This window comes from Paralichthys olivaceus, chromosome 6, assembly GCF_024713975.1.
Source record: "Paralichthys olivaceus isolate ysfri-2021 chromosome 6, ASM2471397v2, whole genome shotgun sequence".
NCBI classification, from domain to species: domain Eukaryota; kingdom Metazoa; phylum Chordata; class Actinopteri; order Pleuronectiformes; family Paralichthyidae; genus Paralichthys; species Paralichthys olivaceus.
The window spans coordinates 24704283-24726061 of NC_091098.1; the positions used below are offsets into that span (position 1 = coordinate 24704283).

Sequence of the window (21779 nt, forward strand, 5' to 3'; positions counted from 1 at the left end):
TTCACCGAGTGGTATCATTTTTCCCTCTTATGGCAGTTGTACAAAAAACATTCAGAGCTAAAAGGGAGCTCAGAGGGCACATACCTCATCGGGATCTGGTCGTTTAAACTTTGTGCCTGATTGACAGACCGCAATCAAAACATAACCTCCTGGTGGAGGCAACAACTGTGACTCATGTCAAGAACGAGTGACTGTCTTCCGCCCACCTGCATCGGGCAGCCGGTGCATTTTGGACAATGTGTTCAGTCTCTAACCTGCAGGCAACCAAAGCCTGCTCAAACAAGACCCGTCAAAACCAAATCTTGTCCGTTAAGTTTCTGCATATCTTATAAGAAGAATATATTTATGGAGAAATATGATTTGATTTGCTTTTGGAACAGGTACAGATAAACAATGTTCTTCTGCAGACAGCGGTGTCGGATCAGAAGACATGTTTCTATATTGTTCCAACCGTGCTGTCAGGCGCATTAAACCCACAACTATTTGTTCAGGTCCCTTTATTGTTCATGTATCTGTACCGAGCGAGTCTCATTGATCCACAGTGTCCTTGCTCCCCCCTGCACAGTGTGTTATCTCTGCCATCCTCACACGGAAGCTTCTCAACACTTTTTCTGTTGAATTCTCACTGGAACAAAACAGACAGCCACCTGCTGCCAGCTGCTCTGGGACACAACGTTTTGTTCTGTCGCGATGGAGACGAGCAGGACGTCTTCCTGTGTTTGCTTCTGAGGATGAGAAAGTGTCTGAACTGAGCTGTGCGCCGGAGGAAGCATCTCTTCGGGTCTCAAAACACCCCCCGCTGTACAGAGGCACATCACGATTATGTGTGATACTTGACGAGGCCAGTGTGTCTTCCGTGCTTCGTGTTTGTTAATAGCATCCCCCGCGGCCGACAGTGTGACCAAACCCAACAATCTTTCAATCTGGGCTTGAGCCCTTGTTATTCTGGAAGATGAGTGTGATGAGGCCCAGCGTGCACCTTGCATGCTGCCATCTGCTCGCTCTCATCCGCTTGCCAGACAAGAGTTATGTTTGCATTAAAGCACCGTGGCTCCTCTGCTAAACCGCTCCATGTTAACACAACATTGGCAGTTTGTCAGACACAATGCATCTCTCCGCATGAAAGTCAGTGAGCAAACAACGAGGCCTAATCAAGCCGTGCACTGTGTGTACACGTCTACTCATCTGTGCAGAACAGGAGCCTGTCAAACGGGCTGAACATTAAAATGCAGGAGAAACATAAAGCAATAGAAACAGAATTGGTTTCTCTTAGTATTCATGTTCTGTAGGAGCTTTGGCAAGGGCACAGGAATCCTCTATTATCTATCTTTTGACATTAAGCCCTGTTCTTTTTATTCCAGGCAAAGAAAAAATATTGATCTGGGAGGTTCCAGCTAAAAAGTGCCTCAGAACGAACCATCGGTAACCAACTGAGTAACTCAAACCAACCCATTCATCTGCACCCATTCTCTTTTCAAAAGAGAGAATGTCAAATCCAAGCTTTTGATGTTGTGTAAGACAATCAAAGGGAATTTTCGTGAGGCAGCTTTCACAAGGATACGTTCACATTGCATTGACATACTTATTGCACTGTAACACTATTTTATATTAATATAATGTGGGATATTAAGAGTGAACCCATCCATGTTCATAGTAAGAGACTCTGAATCGCCTGACTGTAAAACAGCACAACTCAAACACGGTGGGATCTTAAATGTTTCATTGTTTTCATTCGTGGACGTTGTGTTAGTTCAGTAAAAAGACTGTCGTCACTGAAACGGCTGATGTTTGCAGTAAAATGGTTAATGGGTGAGTCAACGTCCCCGTCCCCGTTTTGGATCACTCGGTTCTGTCAGAGCCTGACAGCCACGCTGCCGAGGCAGGTGCTTTATGTTCATTTCCCGAACAATTCAACTCGCTGATTAATTACCCACCCACCCCTCCTTCAGGGTAAAGGCCCGGGAAGCCAGAACAAGGCCTGCGGAATGAGTCAAACCACTTTAACATCTGATGAGTGGCAGTTTAAAGTTGAAAACCAAATGGCTCCGGAAGCAGATAATGATACGATTGTAAATAAAGTTTTTTTTTTTTTTATCTTTGCAGTGCAGGTTACACATATTTTCACATCACAAACATGCAAATGCTCGCTGGTGGAGAGCCGAGTGTTTGGACTCATTTGAATAATCTCTTTGATAACATCTAGAAACACCCTCCCTCCGAGGGCCAGGCAGTAAAAACCCAGAGTGAGGCTAATTTTTATTCATCATCATATTTGGAAAATAAATAGCTTCATCTCATGATAATCACAATGCAACTTTAGACAGTAGCACAAACAGTATTCAAAACAGATTGTGTCGACTTGTCAGGGTCCATCTGCATTTTTGCAAAAGGGCTCATGTGGAAAAGACTGCGTTTGCAAAACTTGGCTGAAAAGCAAAGACAAATTGAGATTGGTTTTTGGTAACACTGCAATAGTTATAAATTAAACAATGCACGACACTGACAAAACATCGCTGCATAAACAGTTGTGTGGTTTGTCCCTGGTCACACGCTTATCACAGTGTTGATTTTAAAAAGCAGAGGGATCGGAGATATCACATGACAGAAAAGGGAAAGGTTAATGCTGACATGTCATGCATAAATAATGACTGTAACAAATGGCAGCAATAAACACGTCGACTCGATGGCTTGCTTCCTAAATTACAGCCTTATTCATTAGTCGGCTGTGATCATTAATAAAACCGTAACAAACTTCATCTTGCGATTGTGAGCGTTCAGAAAAGGTCACAACATCGGGGAGGATTGTCTCATTAGAAAAGAATTACACAAATTTACAAAGAACCTCCCTGGAAAAATATTACAAGTCGATCCTAAAAAAACGTCCCTGCCGGCAAACAGTGCCGCATTGATTAAACTCACAGAAATAAGAGACAGAGGACTGATAAACACATTCCGCTTGGTGCTGCGATCAATATGTGACCTGCGTGTCGGTGATCTCAGCATTTCCTGAAAACACCGTCCTCGTCATTGTGCTATCGTTAGTCTGTGCATCACCAGCCCTCTTTTGTAAACACGTTCCCACAAACTGCCACGGTCACACCAGCATCTGAGCCATCTGGTCAGATTAGAAATCACTCCCACGGAACGATCGTCTGTCTTTCCTCCTCCTTCCTGGTAGTCGGAGAAGTTTCTGGTAAACACATTACACGGACAGAGCAGGAGGGAGCCTGAGTGGGGCACTGGTGAAGGGCAGAGAGAGGAATGTGTTTCTGTAGAGTGGAAGAATTCGTTAAATGACGTTATGGTCACACCAGAGAGGTTATAAAGGAAAACGTGTTGTTGTTGCTGTCGCTGACAAAGTTGATTTGGCACTGCTCCAGTCTGGCAATATCCCCGATGTCCAACTCTGATAGTAGCTGAGTCGGTTCTGTGTTTGTTGTGAAAATCTTCTGTTTCTCCTGCCGCTGCTCCTCCACCTCCTGCTTTTTATCTTTGCTGTCGTCCACGTCCTCCTCCTCCTCCTCCTCTGTGATGGAGCAGAGGCGGGTGGCGCTCCCGGGGTTGTCAGCAGGCGGTCTGTAGTGGCACTGCCCGTTCAGCAGCCTCCTCAGTGGCATCAGGGGCACCGCCTCCTCACCCAGCAGCTGCTGCTGGCAGTGCCGGAAATCACTCTGGCGCTTCAGCCGTTTGAACTCGCTGAATGCGGAGGTGGCGTTCTGGTAGAGGCTGTGGGCGATGGCCTGGGCCTTCTCCGACTTGCTGACCAGAACGGCGTGACACCGAAGCACCACTGCCATGTTTTTGACCTGGTGCCGGTAGATCCAGGCCAGGATCTTGGGTCGGAACGGGTCGGCGGTGCAGTAAGTGATTCTGTTCAGGGAGTAAAGATGAAGGGGCTTCTTTTTCCCAGATTTGTCAGCGCTCATCCTGATGCCTTGTGGCCCCACAGTTAACCTCATCTTGATACTCTGCTCCCCGTAGTTGCTCCTCGCCCAGATCTTGGCAACGGCCTCCTGGGTGCAGCCGTCTCCCTTTGCCGTGATGGTGACCACACTTCCCAGGTAGCGCACGTTGTAAACAGGCTCCTCTTTGTTCAGCTCCACCTTTTGCCGTTTGGTATGGAAGATGTTTCCCACCCAGTTGAAGGGACAGTCCGGCAGCAGGTCCGGACAGGAGCGCAGCAGAGAGGAGAGGATGGACTGGTAGGTCAGCCCGGTCCCCAGACTCTTGGGTTTATTCTTGGCTTCATCCTCGACTAGAACAAACTTGTTCCTCCTCCAGGGAAGCATGGTGTTGCAGGAGTTGGAGCGAGTGAGCCCCTCTTGTGTTCGCACTCGTCAGCTCAGAAACAAAAAGAGTAGGAACACCGGTGTGTGCGAGAGTGGGAAGAAAATCAGAGAGAAGCTGCTCCACGAAGCGCTGAGGAGAGACTGAGAGCTCAGAGCCTCAGCCAGTCAGTTCCCTTCCCTCGCTCCTCCTCCTCCTCCTCCTCCTCCTCCTCTTTCTCTTCTGTTGTCTGCATCATGCAGCGCTGATCAGTGCAGGAGCCTCAGCCCGGCGCTCAGACGCCCTCAACCCCCTCCCTGCTTTGTTGTTTTGTTCCAAATGGCTCCAACCCAAAGCATTATTTATCCGTATCACTGTATTTATGTTTCTTGTAAAGCTGTGGAAGCGAGCACATCGTCACTCTCTCCCAGGGGACGTATGTGACTACTTGTTAATTCCGGTATAAAAGTCGAGTCCAAACTGTGAAATCAATTCTTCTTGTTTAGTGTCATGTTTACTGTCGGCAGAATGATCTTGTGTCATTGTTAGGACGAGGATAAAATCGAAACCTTGTGCTGGCCTCAAATTGTTTAAGAGGTTGTTTCATAAACGGACAAACACTAAATCTTGTGTTCTGTTCTGTTTGCATCAGCACCTCAAACACGCAGGATGGTCGAGCTCATTAGGAATGAGGATTTAAAACCCTCACTGTGATATTATTACTGTTTTATAAGTGATAATACTAAATAATTCAACAACAACTCGAAGAAAGAGCAAGAGCCTGAAATTGAAAATAGTTTGTAAGCTCCTGCTTCTGAAAAATGATGAAACGTAAGTTATGCATTTCAAGTTGGACTCAAGTATATTTGAAACTGAAAATGGGATTTGTATTCTGCACAGTCCAGGTTATTATATCCACTCTTAAAACGATGCAGTGGAGCCTGTAGAAATTCTAAAAGCCTCTGTCCTGCAAATTGTGCTCGCACTTAATAATCTGTTCTGCCAATTGAAAGTTGGAGTTAACTTATCCAGGACAGTGCTACAACTTAGAGGTTATACTGGTTGAGGTGCAAACTAGGTCAAAGAGCGACTAAGGTTATTAGGTTAGTTAATGTCAGCTGCTAACATCAGTCGTGTTCACTGGAGTCGGAGTTTGCAAATGGAACCTCACCATATCCGACTTCGAAATCCAAGATAGCTGCTCCGTATATCAACAATGGTGAAAGCTGTAGTTTGTTTCTGTTTATTTGCATTTCTGTCATTAAACGTGTCGTACGCATAGTGATGTCCGATTACTGTCTGTGCACGTTTTACTAAGTGTGCTAGTGTTCGTGAAATAATGCGTTATTAGGCACAACAATGGCTAGCTAGCTAACGTGAACATAGTTTCTGTGCATCCGGAACGATATCAACTTGGGTTGTTCGGGTGCGACGTCGCTCCGCGCTCCGAGGTGTAATGGACCGTTAACGTTATTCTGAGGATGTTAGCATGCTGGTATTAGCATCTCGCTAGCCTCACATAGCTGCTAGCTTGACTGGAGACACTTGCTCTTGTTTAATGTTTCACAGAAACCTCCACGGACTTCAGCGTGGCCATAAAAATTCAACCACGCTTTGGTTGCGGTGAGCGGATATTGAAAGAATGATTGTAATAGGACAATAAAAAAAGATTTTTAGTGTCAGCAGCATTTTGTGGCAGATAAATTCATTATCATGTCAGTAAGAAGTGCGTCTGTTTCTCTTAAACATATTTGCTTTGTATGCTGTATAAACATGGCGTCCGGGTGACTGGGCTGATTGTCTGTGGTGCAATCTGCTGCGGAGCCTGATTAAATCGACAACGGTGAACATCTGTCTTATTATTCTCCCGTGTCCAAACATCTGTGTGATGGCCGACACTTAGCAGCGAGAGCAGATAAAAAGCTGTGTGTTCTGCTGAAATGAGTCAAAATAACCATCATCTGTTTCTGCCGCTGAGCCGTGCCGGCAATAGGAAGTGAATTGTCGTGTGGAGGTGGTGGATGAAGTTCTCTAGTGGGGTCACTGTGGCAACGCTGGAAAATACGTCTCTTTTTCTCCCCCTGGTGTTTGTTGGTTTCATGGGAGGAAATTGAATTGCTTTGGAGACATTGCCTCATATGTGATTTATTATGATTCTATAACGTGAACTAGAGCAGTGAACAAAGAGTGACCACGACGTAGCATATATACGTATCTTACACGACATGGACTAGTTTCATCAGAAACAAAAACAAAACAAAAAATAAATACATCATAATATTTTTAACATTTGTCCATCACATTATCACATTATCACATTATGACATTTCACCCAAATTTCCACAGAACATCTTCTTTTTTTTAATCTTATTTTAAAGGTGCAGTGTGTAGAATTTAGTGATATCAAGTGTTGAAGTGTCATGTTGCAGCTGAACACCCCTCACCTCACCCTCTCCCTCCAAACATGAAAAAGAACCTGTGCTAGACTTTAATTGTCATGAAAAACTCAAAAGGTGTTTAGTTTGTCCGGTCTGGACTGATGTAGAAAACATGGCGGCTTCCGTAGAGAGGGTCCCCTCGATGTAAATATAAGTAATTTAAATATAAAGAGCCTCTTCTAGGATAAAGAAAACTACAATTTATACAATTTAGATGAAACGAACTCGTGAAAACATCTTGAGGATTATTCTACATCAAATTTCACCTAAATCTTACAAACTGGACCTTTAAATCTTTCAAATCTCATGTGAATATTCTGAATCCTCAACAAACTATTTCTCCATTTCAACACTCCATGAGCTCATGCACGCACAAATGTTTTCATATGACAGGAAATCACTTCAAACAGTCACTGGGTAGGAATCTGCAACAACTCATATCATCACGAGATTTCTACACACAGGAAAAAATGCATCTATAAACATTTGTGTTCAGTTTCTTAAATTACAACGATCTGATCCATGGATGAACCAGAACCTCCTTGATGGACGGAGAGGCCTCATACAAACTGCGGTCCCTTAATTCAACGCTGCCGTTAGATAACTCACCTCTAATCACAGATGATTAACGCAGACCCTGATATGCTAAATTGAAATAATCCATCATGGTTTGGCCTTTGCAGAAACGGATGTGTGTATTGACTTGGCTGCCACCTGAGATATGGTCCTGTTTGAATTAGGAAATGTCTCGACTCTCGTCTGTTGCACGTCCAGTCTGATTATCTCCAGGCTGGTGGTTTACTCTGTGTCTGGTTTGAGAGCGTGCAGCCTCTCACTCATTGTAAACGTTGTAACTGAGGTTAAAAGCAACATAATATAATGATCTGCATCCATTTTAAGTGTTTCCTACTGTAATCAGTGAGGAGAGAGGAAAAATTGCTCAGCGTGAATTAGCTCCCAGAGACAGAGAGTGTGATGCATTTTAATCAAGCGTTCTGCATTCAAGGTGAACGTTACAGAGTTTATAAAAGATCTTATGAATAAACTTTACTGACGTACAGTGTGAACTATGATCTCGTTCCTCTGGCAAGGTCACATTATCCATTCATTCATTCGTTCATGTATATTTAAAAAAATTTAATTATACAAACAAGTGCAAAAAATATACTGAAAAACGTGATGAGGAAAAAAAGAATAAAACACTAAATGATCGAATCTTAATATTCAAGAAGTAGAAAGAAGAAGTATAATGATTCTTGAGATGTTTTTCAGTCAGTCGGACACGTTGACTTGCTGCTAACGCTGGAGGAAGAGTCACTGCATCGCCAAAGTTGGCAAGAGTCTTTCTCTGGGGACCATGAACGTCCAGCCAAAATTGAAATGACTCTGATGCTGATATTTCTCTTGGAACGACTGACCAACACAACAATCCCCGAGAGCCACACCACAATTCTGGCTTGGAACTGTTCACCATTTATTGGCTCGAGTTATAAAATCATTCTGGATTTATTGGTATTTCCTGTCACTCTAACTTTGTTGTTCCAGCATCCCCGGTTCCCAAATGTTAAAACATCAATCTAAGTGACATCCCTCCCTCAGAATTCCTCCTTATCCTTCACTTCTTTTCATTGTTCTTGGAGGCAGCTTTTTATCCAGCATATGCTACAAATTTCTGTCCGGGCAGCCTAATTGAATTAGGCTCTCTCTTCATTATGCTACACTTATCCAGAGCAGCGTAATCAATGAGAGGGGCCTGGCAGAGGGTCGCAGCTCTCACACAGCTGATTTATGGTCGTACGTGAGGCGGGCGGGCGCACAGTAAAGAACGAGAGCGAGGGAACGATGACAAAAAGGGCTGCTGCGCTGCTCATACATCAGGCGGCTGCAGATAACGCGACTTCAGCCAATAAACAAAAAGAAGCAAGTCCCACAAAAATGATAAGGAAGTGCTGTGGACATTTTGCTGAAGTCATGTCTTTCTTTACAAAAAGTAGAAGTATGAGCCTCGAGGGATGAAAATCAATATCACTGCATTCCCATGCTATAGATTATCATAGGCCTGGCTGAATCCACATTGAAGTTCAAGTGACTCATCGTGTTACGAGCAGGACGTTAGTCACAGCAGGTTCAGTCCTTTCATTCATCGGGGGGAACGATAAAGTCACAGAAGACCTGCAGGTCGACTCATTTACTCCGTAACTGGAAGTGCTGCACAACAGTCAGTGATTTATTACTGTCAATGTAAGGTCAAATTAAAAATGTAAATTAGCAAATGAAATAAGTGAATTAGTGTAAGTTCATGGGAATTAGACATAGTTTTGGGTCTTTAATCATTCAGATGTGACTCAAGGTTAAAACTGATTCGGGTAAATCTCGTTCTAACCAAGACTAAGATGAGAAGATCCGCAGCTGCTGTCATGTCTGCCCTTTAAATATAGAGATACACTCTGCAGCTGGTTAGCTTAGCTTAGCATTAAAGCAGAAGATGGTAGGAACAGGTGACCTGACTCTGCCGGAGGTGAGAAAATCCACATATCAACTCCTCTGAGGCTCAGAAAACAACATGTTTCATCTACTTTATTTATGCTGAAGTGTAAGAATGGCTATTAGCGAATTCCAGGGACTGCCGTTCAGCCGAGTAATTGTTTTTACACACAACACGAAGCCACTGCTGCTGCACTGAGAGCTGTTCATATTCACTGAACTTCAGTAAACTGGAGAATCACCGAGAGTGGTTGTCCTCGTCGTGAACTCACTTTAACGTTAATGAGCCACTGCTTCTACAGAGTCCTGGTGATTTCGGGAATTATTAGACAGATTAAAATAGTTTTTCAGATGCTTTATAGTATCTGCTGTGTCAAAGCACATTTTGGTTCCATGCGTTATTACATTCAAACTAAATGGATAAGAAAAATATATTTTCTGTCTTCACTTATTCACACTGTGATAATTGCAAATTACTGATATCCCCTATATTCAGAATCATTATGATCATTTGTCAGGTGATTTTGTCCTTGAGTGAATATGAACAGCATCGCAATAAAAGTCTGGACCAAACAGCTTAATTATACATTCAGAGCTCCTGTTAAATATTCCTCGGACGAAATCCTGCAGACTCACAATGCCAGCTGATTTCAGTGTATCAAGGAACTGAGACTTCTCCAAATACTGTTCCTTTCAGTGGGAGAATAAGCAGATTGAATGCCTGAATAGAGCTGGAAGCTTTGTGATATGGTGAGAGAACAAAAATATAAAATCTTGCAGATGGGTTTTTCCACAAGAGACTCTACGTTTGAAGTTTTTCTTCTTTGTCAAACGCCCAAAACGTTCTTTTTCTAAATCACAGCCTTGGATTTTAGCCCGTTAAAAAGCACCCGAATGCAATTTAAAGAAAGAAAAGATTTGATGCTGTATATTTAAATGCTGAACGATGGTCAGAATGACATCAAAGTTAAAGAGGGAGCACGGGAGAACTTTCAAATCTGACATTTTAAAGGTTAACAAGGTAACAAACTTATTTCTCTGGCTTGGAATAATGTTTCTGCACTCAGTTACTCATGCAGGCATCTTGTCATATTTCTCTCAATTTCAGCATGTGTGCAGTAAATCCACACATTATTACAAACAGTGCAAGCTGCTGTGTTTGGGTGTGTAATTGGATAAACTCAGGGAAGGGAGCTTGTCTCAACGTTGACAGGCACACAAGGTACCGAGCTTATCTGAACAGAGTAAATTCCAGCTGTCATCCTTTCAACACTGCACCATCCAGAGGACACACATGATGTTCTTCTCACCTCTTGTGCTCCCATAAAGCTGTTCTCTCCGTCTGCTCTTTGAAAATCCACTTGAGCATGTGCCAGGCTGGCATTTGAGCGGAAGTCATTGTGTGACAGGCACAAAGAAAGCGGGGAGGTAGGAGTTTACCGTGGGCAGCCGGTCGAGAAAGGTGGAGTGAGTCCACAAAACAAGGTGACTAATATTGCACTGAAGCCCCAAGGACATTTTTGTTCTTTTGCTGGGGTTGAAAATGAGGTAGCACCTTTTTTCGCGGCAGAAGAAAGCTGTGAGTTCTCGTAGGCTTATCACTCACGTGTCAGTTTGAGTTTGTCAGACTGATGTCGCCAGAGGAGTTTTTCTGTGTCAGCCATTCCTGTTACATTATTAAACTCCAGAAGTTTTAAAGGGTAGTTCAAGAGGCCACATCACAGTGAAACTTATAATCTGCGACATGTGTTTTTGTCTGAATACAATATTCTAATGGAAAATCCAGAGCAAAACCATAAGTAGAGTATTTTACAAGGTATCTAAACAGATTCTGCTTGTGAATAAACAGAGTCTGTAGGCGAGGGACAAGATTTGGGGGCTGGAAGCTTCTGGTTTCCTTTTTCTAGTTTGACGAATCATGTTTGAGCAGCTTAGCTGGTAAACTGCAGGCGGAACACCTTGACCGACATGCATCAGCTTTTTAATTTATCTGCATTCATAGGCCGAAAGCTGTTCATGTTTCATTAAACAACATGGAAGAAACACACCAAACATATGATGTAATGATGATATTCAAAGAAGAGCAGCTACATTTGTGAGTTCAGACGTGTTTCTAGTCATGTATGAGTTTAAATACAACATCCGTTCACTGACTCACACTCTGCCTCATGTTTTCTCGAGTCACTCTGGGATTTCACCTTTTTATTTATTTAAATGTGACTCTGTCTGTGCACTGGTGGGACTTGCAAGTCATGGTTGATTTTGGAGGCTCCCAGTAATACCAGTGGTGAAAAAGTAATTTGTATGCAGCTGGAGAATGAACTTCTCCCTCAGAAGGTCGACTCTGGGCAAGAACCATCTTCCTGACCTCCATCCGGCCTGTCGGGGCTGGATTCTGCATTTTTTAAATTTTGTTTTGTTTACTTTAGCGCCTCCGCCCGCGCCATGACACGGGAAGAATGAGTAAATGTTGAAGCAGATAAATTAAATGTGACACGGAGGTAAAAAATAAAAACAATAGCAAAGAAACTACCAGAGAGATGGAAGTCTCATATAGTTATGAATGAAATAAAATAAAACATGTGGTTTAATTACGATAAATAACATATAATACTCATAAAAAAGTGATTGCATACATTAAAAAAAATATTCTTGACTTTATGTATTTCAATTACATATTAAATTTCCATGTAATTTAATTATTAAATAATGTAAATGGTCACATTTAATGAAGTCAACTGTCAGATTCATAAAAATAATCCCATCAAATATTTTTGATAAAACTTTAAGTTTGTTTAATTTCGACTTCTGTCAAAAACAAACTCTGGAGCACGTGGTTATTACTGATGCTGTGACAGATGATTCCACAGCGACATCTTGTGGTCGGGAGGAGACACTGCAGCTCAGGTACTTCCTGGTGCTGATGTTAGCGCTGATCGCAGGTTGTTGTTGTTGTTGTTGTTTTGTTGTTGTTGTTGTTTCGTTGGTTCTGTGAACTCAGCGACGAGAGACTGAGCGACAACAGGTTTGACAAACATTTCTGAACAGATATCAAACTGGTTTGTAACGCGACAGCTAACGGGCTTCTTTTAAACCATGGGTCCTGTCATGCTAGCGCAGTTAGCCGAGGCACCGCTAGCGAACGGCTAGTTTGAGCTAAGTAAGCCAGTTAGCTTAAGTCAGGGAAGAAACGAAACTACCGACGTGTCAGTGTTCGAACTGTTGATAACTGACTCCGGTTGATAACTAGAGAGTGGAGCCAAGTCACTGATCAGATTCAACTGACTTCAACATCACAACAAACAGAGCTAGCGTAATGTTAGCTCTGGGTCCCTGCCATAGGAAATACATGAATAGTTTATAAAGTGTGTATCTCTACATACAGTTTGTTTTCAGTCTGTGGTTTGTGCAGTGGCTCTGAAAGTCAGTTCACCTTTAGTTCAAGTGTAAGTTAAAACCCAGTGAGATGAATAGAAAGATAGATAGATAGATAGATGAATAGATATATATATAGATAGATAGATAGAAAGATAGACTGATGAATATATAGATAGATAGACAGATAGATGAATAGATAGATAGATAGACAGATAGATGAATAGATAGATAGATAGATACTTTATTGATCCAGAGGGAAATGTGGGCATCCAATATCACATAAAACAGTCAAACACAACCACATAAGAATAATGAAAGGTCAAAATCAGTCAAAGACATATGTGCTAATGGAGATCGTGACGATACAGATATTTATTTACAAGGTGTTTGAAGGACGCATGTAACCGAGTACTGAAGCCAAAGATCAATAACTGAAGATGAACAAAGTTGTGCATTAGTTTTAAATGGCCTGTGATATGATGATCCCTCTGAAAGGCAGCGTTTAAAATGATAATTCTGTTACAGCAGCACTGCTGCGGATCGCAGGATGGACTCCGGTGGGAAACCCTCGACTGCACAGATAGTGGTTTTAGCCACCAGCTCCGCCCTGACCGGCCTCTTCTACACCATCTACAAGAACAGAGCGACGACGGTTGCCAGACTAAAGGTCGGCCACGTTTCTGCTCACTCCGTCTCTGTCCCGTTAATGTCACCAGTGTGTGAATTTATTTTCCACGTGTTAATCTTCAAAGTTTGTCTCGACAGGAAGCCAAGAAAGTATCCATTGACAAGGATTTGAATAACATCCTGTCTGAAACTCCGGGTAGATGTGTCCCCTACGCAGTCATAGAAGGTGAGTTGAGCCTGAAATAAACATACTGTCTTTTCAATCAGTCAAAACCTTTATCTGCGGAATAACCTCTAACCTATTCTATTAAATCATGCATTTATATTTATATATTTTTCACTTATCGCACACTGCAGGTGCCGTGAGGAATGTGAAGGAAACTCTGAGTAGTCAGTTTGTTGATAACTGCAAAGGCGTCATTGAAAGACTGACGCTGAAGGAGGAGAAGATGGTGTGGAACCGCACCACCCACCTCTGGTAAGTACGTCATCGAGAGTAATGCTTGTCTGAATGTGGTAAATACACCCCAAGATCTTATTAGCTCTCAAGTGCTGTTGTGTTAAAGTGCAACGGAAATGAATTTTTTTTTTTTTTTTTTTAATAGCAATCATGACCTGCTCTGTAAATCACTTATTCTCTGAATCACTGAGGCTTGATTCAGCCAACGTCAGTCGGGTAAAAAGAATAAGACACTGTTGACACTCCATGTTAAAATGGACAATTAAATGTGATTTCATTTGGATTTTAAAGTGACAGACACACACACATATGATTTGCTTCTTCCGGCATCTGCAATACTTTTTGTTTTCTCCGTCATTAGTCCATCAAACGTCTGTTGAGCAAACAAAAACATTTCAAGACTTTGATGGAAATTTTTGGACCGATCAACTGATTGATGATCACTAATTGAACAATAATGTGTTGCAGCCTTTAAATAAACACTAGTAACTGGGATATTTCTGAACAGGAACAGCACAGAGAAAGTCATCCACCAGCGCACCAACACGGTCCCATTTGCCCTCGGGTCTCACGATGAGGACGTCTCTGCGTTTGTGCGGGTTATACGTCCGCTGGACGCTGCAGAGTTGGACCTGGAGACCACCTACGAGAACTTCCACCCAACAGTCCAGTCCCTGTCCAGTGTTATTGGCCACTTCATCAGCGGGGAACGACCCAAGGGCATCCACGAAACCGAGGAGATGCTGCGGGTGGGAGACAGCGTCACGGGGGTGGGAGAGCTGGTGCTGGACAACAACCTCATCAAGCTCCAACCTCCAAAGCAGGGCTTCCGTTACTTCCTCACCCGGCTGGACTACGAGTCTCTCCTGAAGAAGCAGGCGAAGAGTGTGAGACTGTGGAGGATTCTGGCTCTCGTCTCCGGCGTCACCGCCTGTTCGATCTTCATCTACATCCTGTGGAAGAGATACGTTCTTCACAAGCAGAGCAGGAAGGAGAAGAGCATGCTGGAGGAATTCAAGGAGCAGCAGAAGAAACGCATGCGTGAACTTAACATCGAGGAAAGCAGCGTGTCGCCCACCAGCTGTACTGTGTGCCTGAGCCAGGAGCGCTCCTGCGTGTTCCTGGAGTGTGGCCACGTGTGTGCGTGTGCTCAGTGCTACGACGGCCTGCCACAGCCAAAGAAATGCCCCATCTGCAGGGCAACTATAGACAGAGTGGTGCCTCTGTACAACAGCTAATGTGGCCATTTCACACACAGAGACTATACTCAGCATTTTACACTCACGTCCTTCACAAACTGTCGTCTGCGGCTCGAGATGATTAATAGCTGCAGTTTTTGTTTTGTTTTTCTTCCCCATGAAATGGTGGAATCATATTTGGAAAGTATAATTCATCTTGATAAAGAAAATGGAATCCCTTCTTTCATCTTGATAAAGAAAATTAAATTCCTTCTTTCAGCCTGTGTTACGATGACATTTTTTTCTCTATACACATGAATTCTGATCAGATAAGTCATTGCTAAGAAAGAGGAAAGAAAGAAAACATGCAATTAAAAGCATCTGAATACATATTAAAGTAATGTGAATCAAAAGTGTATGACTAAAAACATGACAAAGTCACGTTATCACTTTATAAGCTCATTATTTATTTTATTTCATGTAAATTGAATCAATCATAATAAAACGGAAGTATGAAAACGTGCTTCACTGCATTTGAGTTAATGTATTTAGTAACTTTATGATAATTTCTACAAATGTCTCTGCTGTTGCAAGACTCAATCCATTTCACAATCATGTTCATCTCAGGATTTTTGAGCATATTTTGTTCTTTTAGTCTCAAAACTTGATTTGAAAATGTGAACAGGTTTTTCCAATCATTTCTTAAGTGCTTCACATTTCTGTGTCAGAGTGTAAAGCGTGAGATCAGGTGATCAGAGGTGTTGGAGGGGATTAATTGTACTAAGCTCCGTCTAGTTCTGCAGAGACGTGGGCCGGCCGACCTGAACGTGTGCTTCTGTTTTCATTATCCACCTGATAATAAAAGCATGTGTGAAAAATGTGTAAACCAAAGAGCACTGGTTCTGGGACGAACTCTTAAATCATCAGATCGTCAAATGAACTCACTCTAAAACCTCATTAAAGACAAACGATGACACAAACTGTCACAGTCACTGTGCAAATTAAAGAGGAAACTGAGAGGAAGCTTTCTGCCAGGAGAGGGGGGTGTGAGCCTGAGAACATCAGGGGCGCAGGATTTAGAAGAGAAATAAAAACGCAGAGCCAAAATCTCCCCCAGTGAAAGCAGCTGTTTTAACTCCTGCAAACTGCCTGTGCATGAAAAGAACATTTCATTTTTACAGTCATCAACCTTTATTTCTCCCTTTTGCTTTTTCATAAACCAGATGATTCCCTCGAGCAGAGTTTCAGCTTTTGAAGACAGACCACGAGAAAATTCTTCTGCTCGATTCAATTTAATGCCGGCAGGGAGGCACATCCACCTCCAGGGGAGGTCGACTGTTACTCAGTTTGAGCACTGGTCCTCTGTGCTTTCAAATTATTCTGTGTTATTCACTGAAAAAAATCCATCTTATCTCCACATTATGCCACGAAACCTCAGTTGTATTATTTAACGTTACTCTGGGACCGTGGCATTAACATTACATTAGTATTCAGTGGCCGGCCCACGGATCTATTTTCCAGCAGTGAGCTGATGCTGAGCTAAATGTCAGATATACAGTGTAATCAGAGTATTATTCTCTCCTTCCTGCTGCATGTATTGACGCTGATAAAAGCCAATTTACCACCAGGCCTAACTGAGCTGCAGCTACTGCTTCAGCATCTCCGCCAGCCGTGTTCATTTGTTAATTGTTTGTTTGTTTGTAAGCAAGAAGGAAGGATGTGACATAGCTCAAAAAAAGAATCCATTAAATCATCTGGTGCCGATTCTAAGATGGAACCTTAAACTTTAAAATAATAAAAACTGCTTTTACCATAAACGTTCTCTGTGATTTCAAACTATGTTAAAATTATTTAATTGTTATTAATTATTGCAACGAATGTGCAACTGTGAATGTTTAGTGGTTTATAAATTTATTTTTGTGCAAATGTGCTGCAGCTGTTTCCTGTTAATTGCTTATATCTAAACACACAATAATCAATTTACTACTAATAAATGCATTAACAGCTTATGAACCTTTTTATAAATGGTGCTTATCAGAAAATCTCTATTTCCAGATGTTTACCTCGGGCTCTGACTTCATCTTTTTTTAAAAGTTTGACTACAGAGATCAAGCAATGATATATAAACCTCAAGATCGCACTCATGAAAACACTCGTTCAGCCACTAGTTGCGCATTAACAAATCAGTTTCTCATTGTGCTGCTAAACATGAAAGCATCAGCTCTGGTCCGACACCATGGAAACACGTCAATTTAGCAGCAGGAGCTGTCACTGTACTGAACCATCAAAGACATTCCCTCTATTATTCTCCACTTAAGAGGCCCGTGCAAGAACCGCATGATAAGAGCTGTACACAGGCTTAATGATGGAGGTGAGATGTTTGCCGCTCACCCTTTACTCTGGGATGAAGGCCATTAGCAATTTAAAGGAGAATCGCATTTTCCTGCACATGCACCGATCGCCCGTGTTTCAGATCCTCGCAGCTCAAACGGCAGTCGACAGCAGCACGAGCCTGTAAATCAGGTCGGACACGTTTCTTCCTCAAACGCTCAAAATAATCAGGCGGACACTGATGTGACCGGCACATGATTACTGAGTAATCTGCTCCGACAGTCACGGAAACTAGCACCTGAATCTTCTTATCAAAGCGACGCCATGTTGCTGCTTTCAGATTCGCACCGAACTCCGGAGAACCTCCGGGGTTTCTCCGCAGGGGCTGCATTTGTGAAAGAGTGGGAGCCTCCGGAGTTTCTGTGGACTTTCTCCGCCTGGCCTGCTGATATAAAAACAAGCAGCGACTCTCGGAGGATTCCCCGTGAGCGAGCGGGGCTGAGCTTGATGTCGCTTCTAACACACAACAGCGTCAAAATGAAAATAAAAATATATCTCCGCCTGAAAAAGTGGTGAGAAGAATAAATATATTCTTCTCACCACAGTAACTGAACCTTCAAACTAATCTCAAAGCTGCTGTTTTAAAGCTGGAGGCGGGATGGAGAAAGTTCTGGTTCAAATCCCAATTGTTTGCATGTTCTCACCTTGTTTGCGTGGGTTTTCTCCAGCGTCCTCCCACCGTCCAAGCACACATTAGGTTCAGGTTCATTGGAGCTTGTAAATTGACTGTAGGTGTGAATGTAAGAGTGAAAGTTTGTCTGCATAAAGAAGTTGAACAGTGTTTTCAAAAGACTTGCTTGTGTTGCCCACGTGCTCTTGTGCAACCTCTGATTATCTGGATGACTGTAAATCTTCACTGATACGTTAGTTGTTTAACTGTGTAAGATTTTTAAACTCTGCCGGCGACACTGAGCCGAATAACATCCTGGCGTCTACAGTATGTGTTGGTTCAGAAGTCTGTGGCGGCTGTTGTACACAAACATTAAGACCGACTCACTTCTAAAGCCGAGATGTAAATAAGAGCCTTATGCTCAGTGTCAGCGAGAGTCTCCAGTGCAGCTCAAGTGTCCTTGAGTCAAACCCTTGAGTCTCAGCCAGCCGTCAGAGAGTCTTCAAGGTTTGTTGAGCTAGAGTAAAACACACAGAGTCTATTAGGAGAGAGAAGAGGAGCTGTTTATTATTTACTACTTACAGTACGGAGTAATACAATATATAAGAGACTGGGATTTATAGAAGAGAGGTGCCAGTACGTGCAGGATTCAGACGATTCAACCAATAAATTCACAATATATAACAATTCCTTATATAAGTGTGTGAAGAAAACTGGTCTATTTATGTGTTTTGATGACTTGTATATTTCTGACACATTGATTTGATCATTTATCATTTTATCGTTATCGGGACAAAATGGAATTCATTTATAAACCAGTGATGATTTCATAACTAGATAAACATAACTAGTGGATCATTACGATCGTAACGTGAGTAAAACTTTAAAACATCCATGAACCATTTGCTCCTGAGACACATCAGGCAGATTTTCATCTAAACAACAACTCCCATGATCCCACGCTGCTTCACGACATCATCAAACTAGGTCTTTTGTCATTGTTTTGATTGAGAGACCCCTGGGGGCCAAGGTCAGGTATTGAACATTTATCCCTTTGTTGCAGCTGCAAACTGAAAGTAGCAGAAACCTGAGACACTTAAATGTGTTTATTTACAGAAAGGTTCTACAACTTAAAGACGAAAAGATCCCTGGGAAACACAACAAATCCAAATCACATCAGAGAAAGAAAAAAAAGAAACAGCACAAAACTAGAAACTCTGCAGCCTAACCACAAGCTGCTGCCACCCCCCCCCTTCACTGCTGACTGGCCTTTAGCTTTATAGCCTCACCTGCCTGGAACCTACCACCTGCTCTGGTAAGTTTAAGCTGAGCTAAACAGAGAAACAAACAGGAACCACACTCAGGACAAGACCACGTTTGAACTCTGCTCTACTGCGGACCTCACAACTCAATCTACCTGCACTCATACAGAAGATCATTGCAATAAGTTGACTCAACTGAAATCCAACGCAGCAGACTTCACCCGTTCTCCGTCACCTTGAGTCCGCCCAGCTCCTCCTTTCTCAGAGACCTGATCACGCAAACCTGCTGTCACTCTCCCTGATTGAGCTGCTGACGCCCGGCAAGACTTCAGTAAAACAGAGCAACGTCACAAACGTGACCACCTGAACTGTTAACACATGAAAAATATGTTTTAATCACATTAATGAATGAGTGAAGTGTCATGGCTGACGGCTCAGACTGATTGGCTTCGCTACCGTGGCTCCATCAAACCCGATTGCTCCTGGCTCCAATATACAAGATTGTTTGTATTAGGGATATTTTAGCTTCAGTCCTCAAGGTGGAGACACTTTGTCTGTCTTTATTTACAATCTGTGACATTGTCCTGCACGCACCCAGCCAGGGTATCGAATCAAATGTTAACTGATCTTGTGAGTTTAATCCAAACTATCAATAATGTGATTTAAAACTTTAATTTTAAATTTTTAAAGCTCCTCATTTAAAAATATTGCTGTGTCTCGGGGGCCTCGTCCTCCGCAGGTTGCATTCAAAGACTGATTGCGTCGCAGCAGCGAAACTAAACTGTCCTTTTTCAAGCAACTGGTTCTTTCTGAGGGAAACCCATCTCAGGATTACTGCACATGGGTGACAAAGCTAACGAGCTCGCTGCAGCTATAGTTGGCTGAGCTACAGAAAGTGCAGCCACTGAAACTAGCTAACTAGCAACAGCAGCGGCTGAGACGAGCTGGTGATGAAAATCAGAAATCCTCCTCCGTAGCCTCGACCGTCTCATGAAGATGAAGAGTCAGTAGAGAATAAGTTTGTTATAGTAGATAAAGAAATTACATCTGGGACCAAAGCAAAACAAACGTCATCCAGATCATTTTCCTTGCAGCACTTACTTGCTGATTGACCTCATTAGAAAAAACACTAATGGTTGCCATAGGAACTGCTAATCATCCTCTTAACCCGTCCTCCGCAAAGTCGAGACAACGTTCATTTATTGCACCCTGTGACTTACCTCTGCACGAGCCTTCAGCCAGACAGTGCAATTACTTAAACCAGCCATTTACGTGCACATTAAACTGCTGATATAGTGGCCCTGGATTTTATTAGACACCCGCCTCCATTTGGCGCCCGGAAGAGATTAAGTAGCAGGAATGTAAACGTATAATTGTAGGTAACTGTCGCTCAAGATAAACTGTCAGCAGACCTGTGTGTGTGTGTGTGTGGGGGGGGGGGGGGGGGGGGGGGGGGGGAAACATGATGACAATTGTTTGAGTGAAGCTGAATGATAGTGTTGATGTTTTTCAATTTAAATCTAAATTAAAATCCTGTTTGCGTCAGTGGAAGCTCATTAAAAGCTAAAAACGAACCTCTCTGCTGCACCTCCTCAGTGGCTTTCACCTCACCAGGTGCTTTATAAGACACAGATATAATAAGAATAAACTGTATTTGAGTTTAATTTATTTCTAACAACTTTATTTTTGCTTTATTGGCTGTAACTTAGCAACAGAATAAGATCCGAAGCTCGTCTGAGGTCTTTTTCCTTTGTGTTTGATATTCGAGAAAAGGAATATGTTTGCTGTTTGACTTCAGGTAACGGAGGTGATTTACGCCACAGTAATGAGACCGGCTGTTATTTTTCTTGGTGTGTTTTCAGTCTATTCTACTGCACCCACCCCCGCCAAGACCACCAACATCCACCCACCCGCCCACCGCCTCCATTAACGGCCTCTGTGTCAGCTTGACGTGGTTGTTGACGAGGTGTGTGCTACAGTGACACGGAAGAAATTCAGGTGCTGCAGCTGATGTCACCTTGAAATCACATTGACTATTGAACCAGAAGTAATTACACAGCATGTCTTTCACTGTGGGATCGCCTGGAAATGTCCACGATCATTGTTATTTACAATTACAGATTTTTAATGAGCTGCGTGTGGGAGCAAATGCTGATGGAAACCAAAGCGATGTAGGAATATAGAAATTAGTTACGCAGGAGGTCGAGGGGAAGTGTCAAGATTAAAACAAAGATTTAGGTGAAAGGGATTTATTTGCAGAAATTAAATACAAAATAATCTTAGTGATGGTTTTACTAGTTTGTAATCATCCAAATTGTTGTTTTCTTAACCCTATAATTCACCTTTTATATTTAAATTCTTTAAATTTAGATCTGGAGAGGGTCCTCTCTCCTCTCTCCTCTCTACGGAGGCTGTCGTCTTTTTTAAAGTAGCCCAGACTGGACAAACTGAAGGTTTTTGTCTTAAGAGAGATTGAGCTGAAAGTGGCTTCCCATCATCCAATTTGTGAAACCACTGGGGCAGGTTGAGTGGAGTCATCTGGCAGGGAGGACAGGGCATCATCAGCAAAGTGACTTTAGCGGATGTGAGCAGATAATCTCACCAAGGGTGAGGGTGAATATTACAAAGACAATGGGTCCAAGCATTGATCCCTGAGGTACCCCTTGTTAGTAAAGGGACAATAAT

General features: G+C 42.6%; 2 protein-coding genes across 7 annotated transcripts; one reads left to right on the forward strand and one right to left on the reverse strand.

The window, feature by feature from the left end:
• Positions 1-2243: 2243 nt before the first annotated feature.
• Positions 2244-4421, reverse strand: fam43b (family with sequence similarity 43 member B). Its single transcript, XM_020106509.2, has one exon. It carries the CDS (start codon positions 4287-4289, stop codon positions 3306-3308), a length of 984 nt encoding a protein of 327 aa, XP_019962068.2. The 5' UTR covers positions 4290-4421; the 3' UTR covers positions 2244-3305.
• A 7628-nt stretch (positions 4422-12049) lies between these two features.
• mul1 (mitochondrial E3 ubiquitin protein ligase 1) lies at positions 12050-15354 on the forward strand. 6 transcript variants are annotated; one of them, XM_069526879.1, is made up of 5 exons: positions 12050-12095; positions 13092-13233; positions 13332-13419; positions 13551-13671; positions 14162-15354. In XM_069526879.1, the coding sequence occupies exons 2-5, from the start codon at positions 13114-13116 to the stop codon at positions 14889-14891; spliced, it is 1059 nt and encodes a 352-aa protein (XP_069382980.1). In that variant the 5' UTR covers positions 12050-12095; positions 13092-13113; the 3' UTR covers positions 14892-15354. The 6 variants fall into 6 exon arrangements, with proteins under 6 accessions (XP_069382980.1, XP_069382982.1, XP_069382981.1 ...); XM_069526881.1 differs by having other exon boundaries at positions 12060-12213; XM_069526880.1 differs by having other exon boundaries at positions 12060-12095; positions 13095-13233.
• Positions 15355-21779: the final 6425 nt, after the last annotated feature.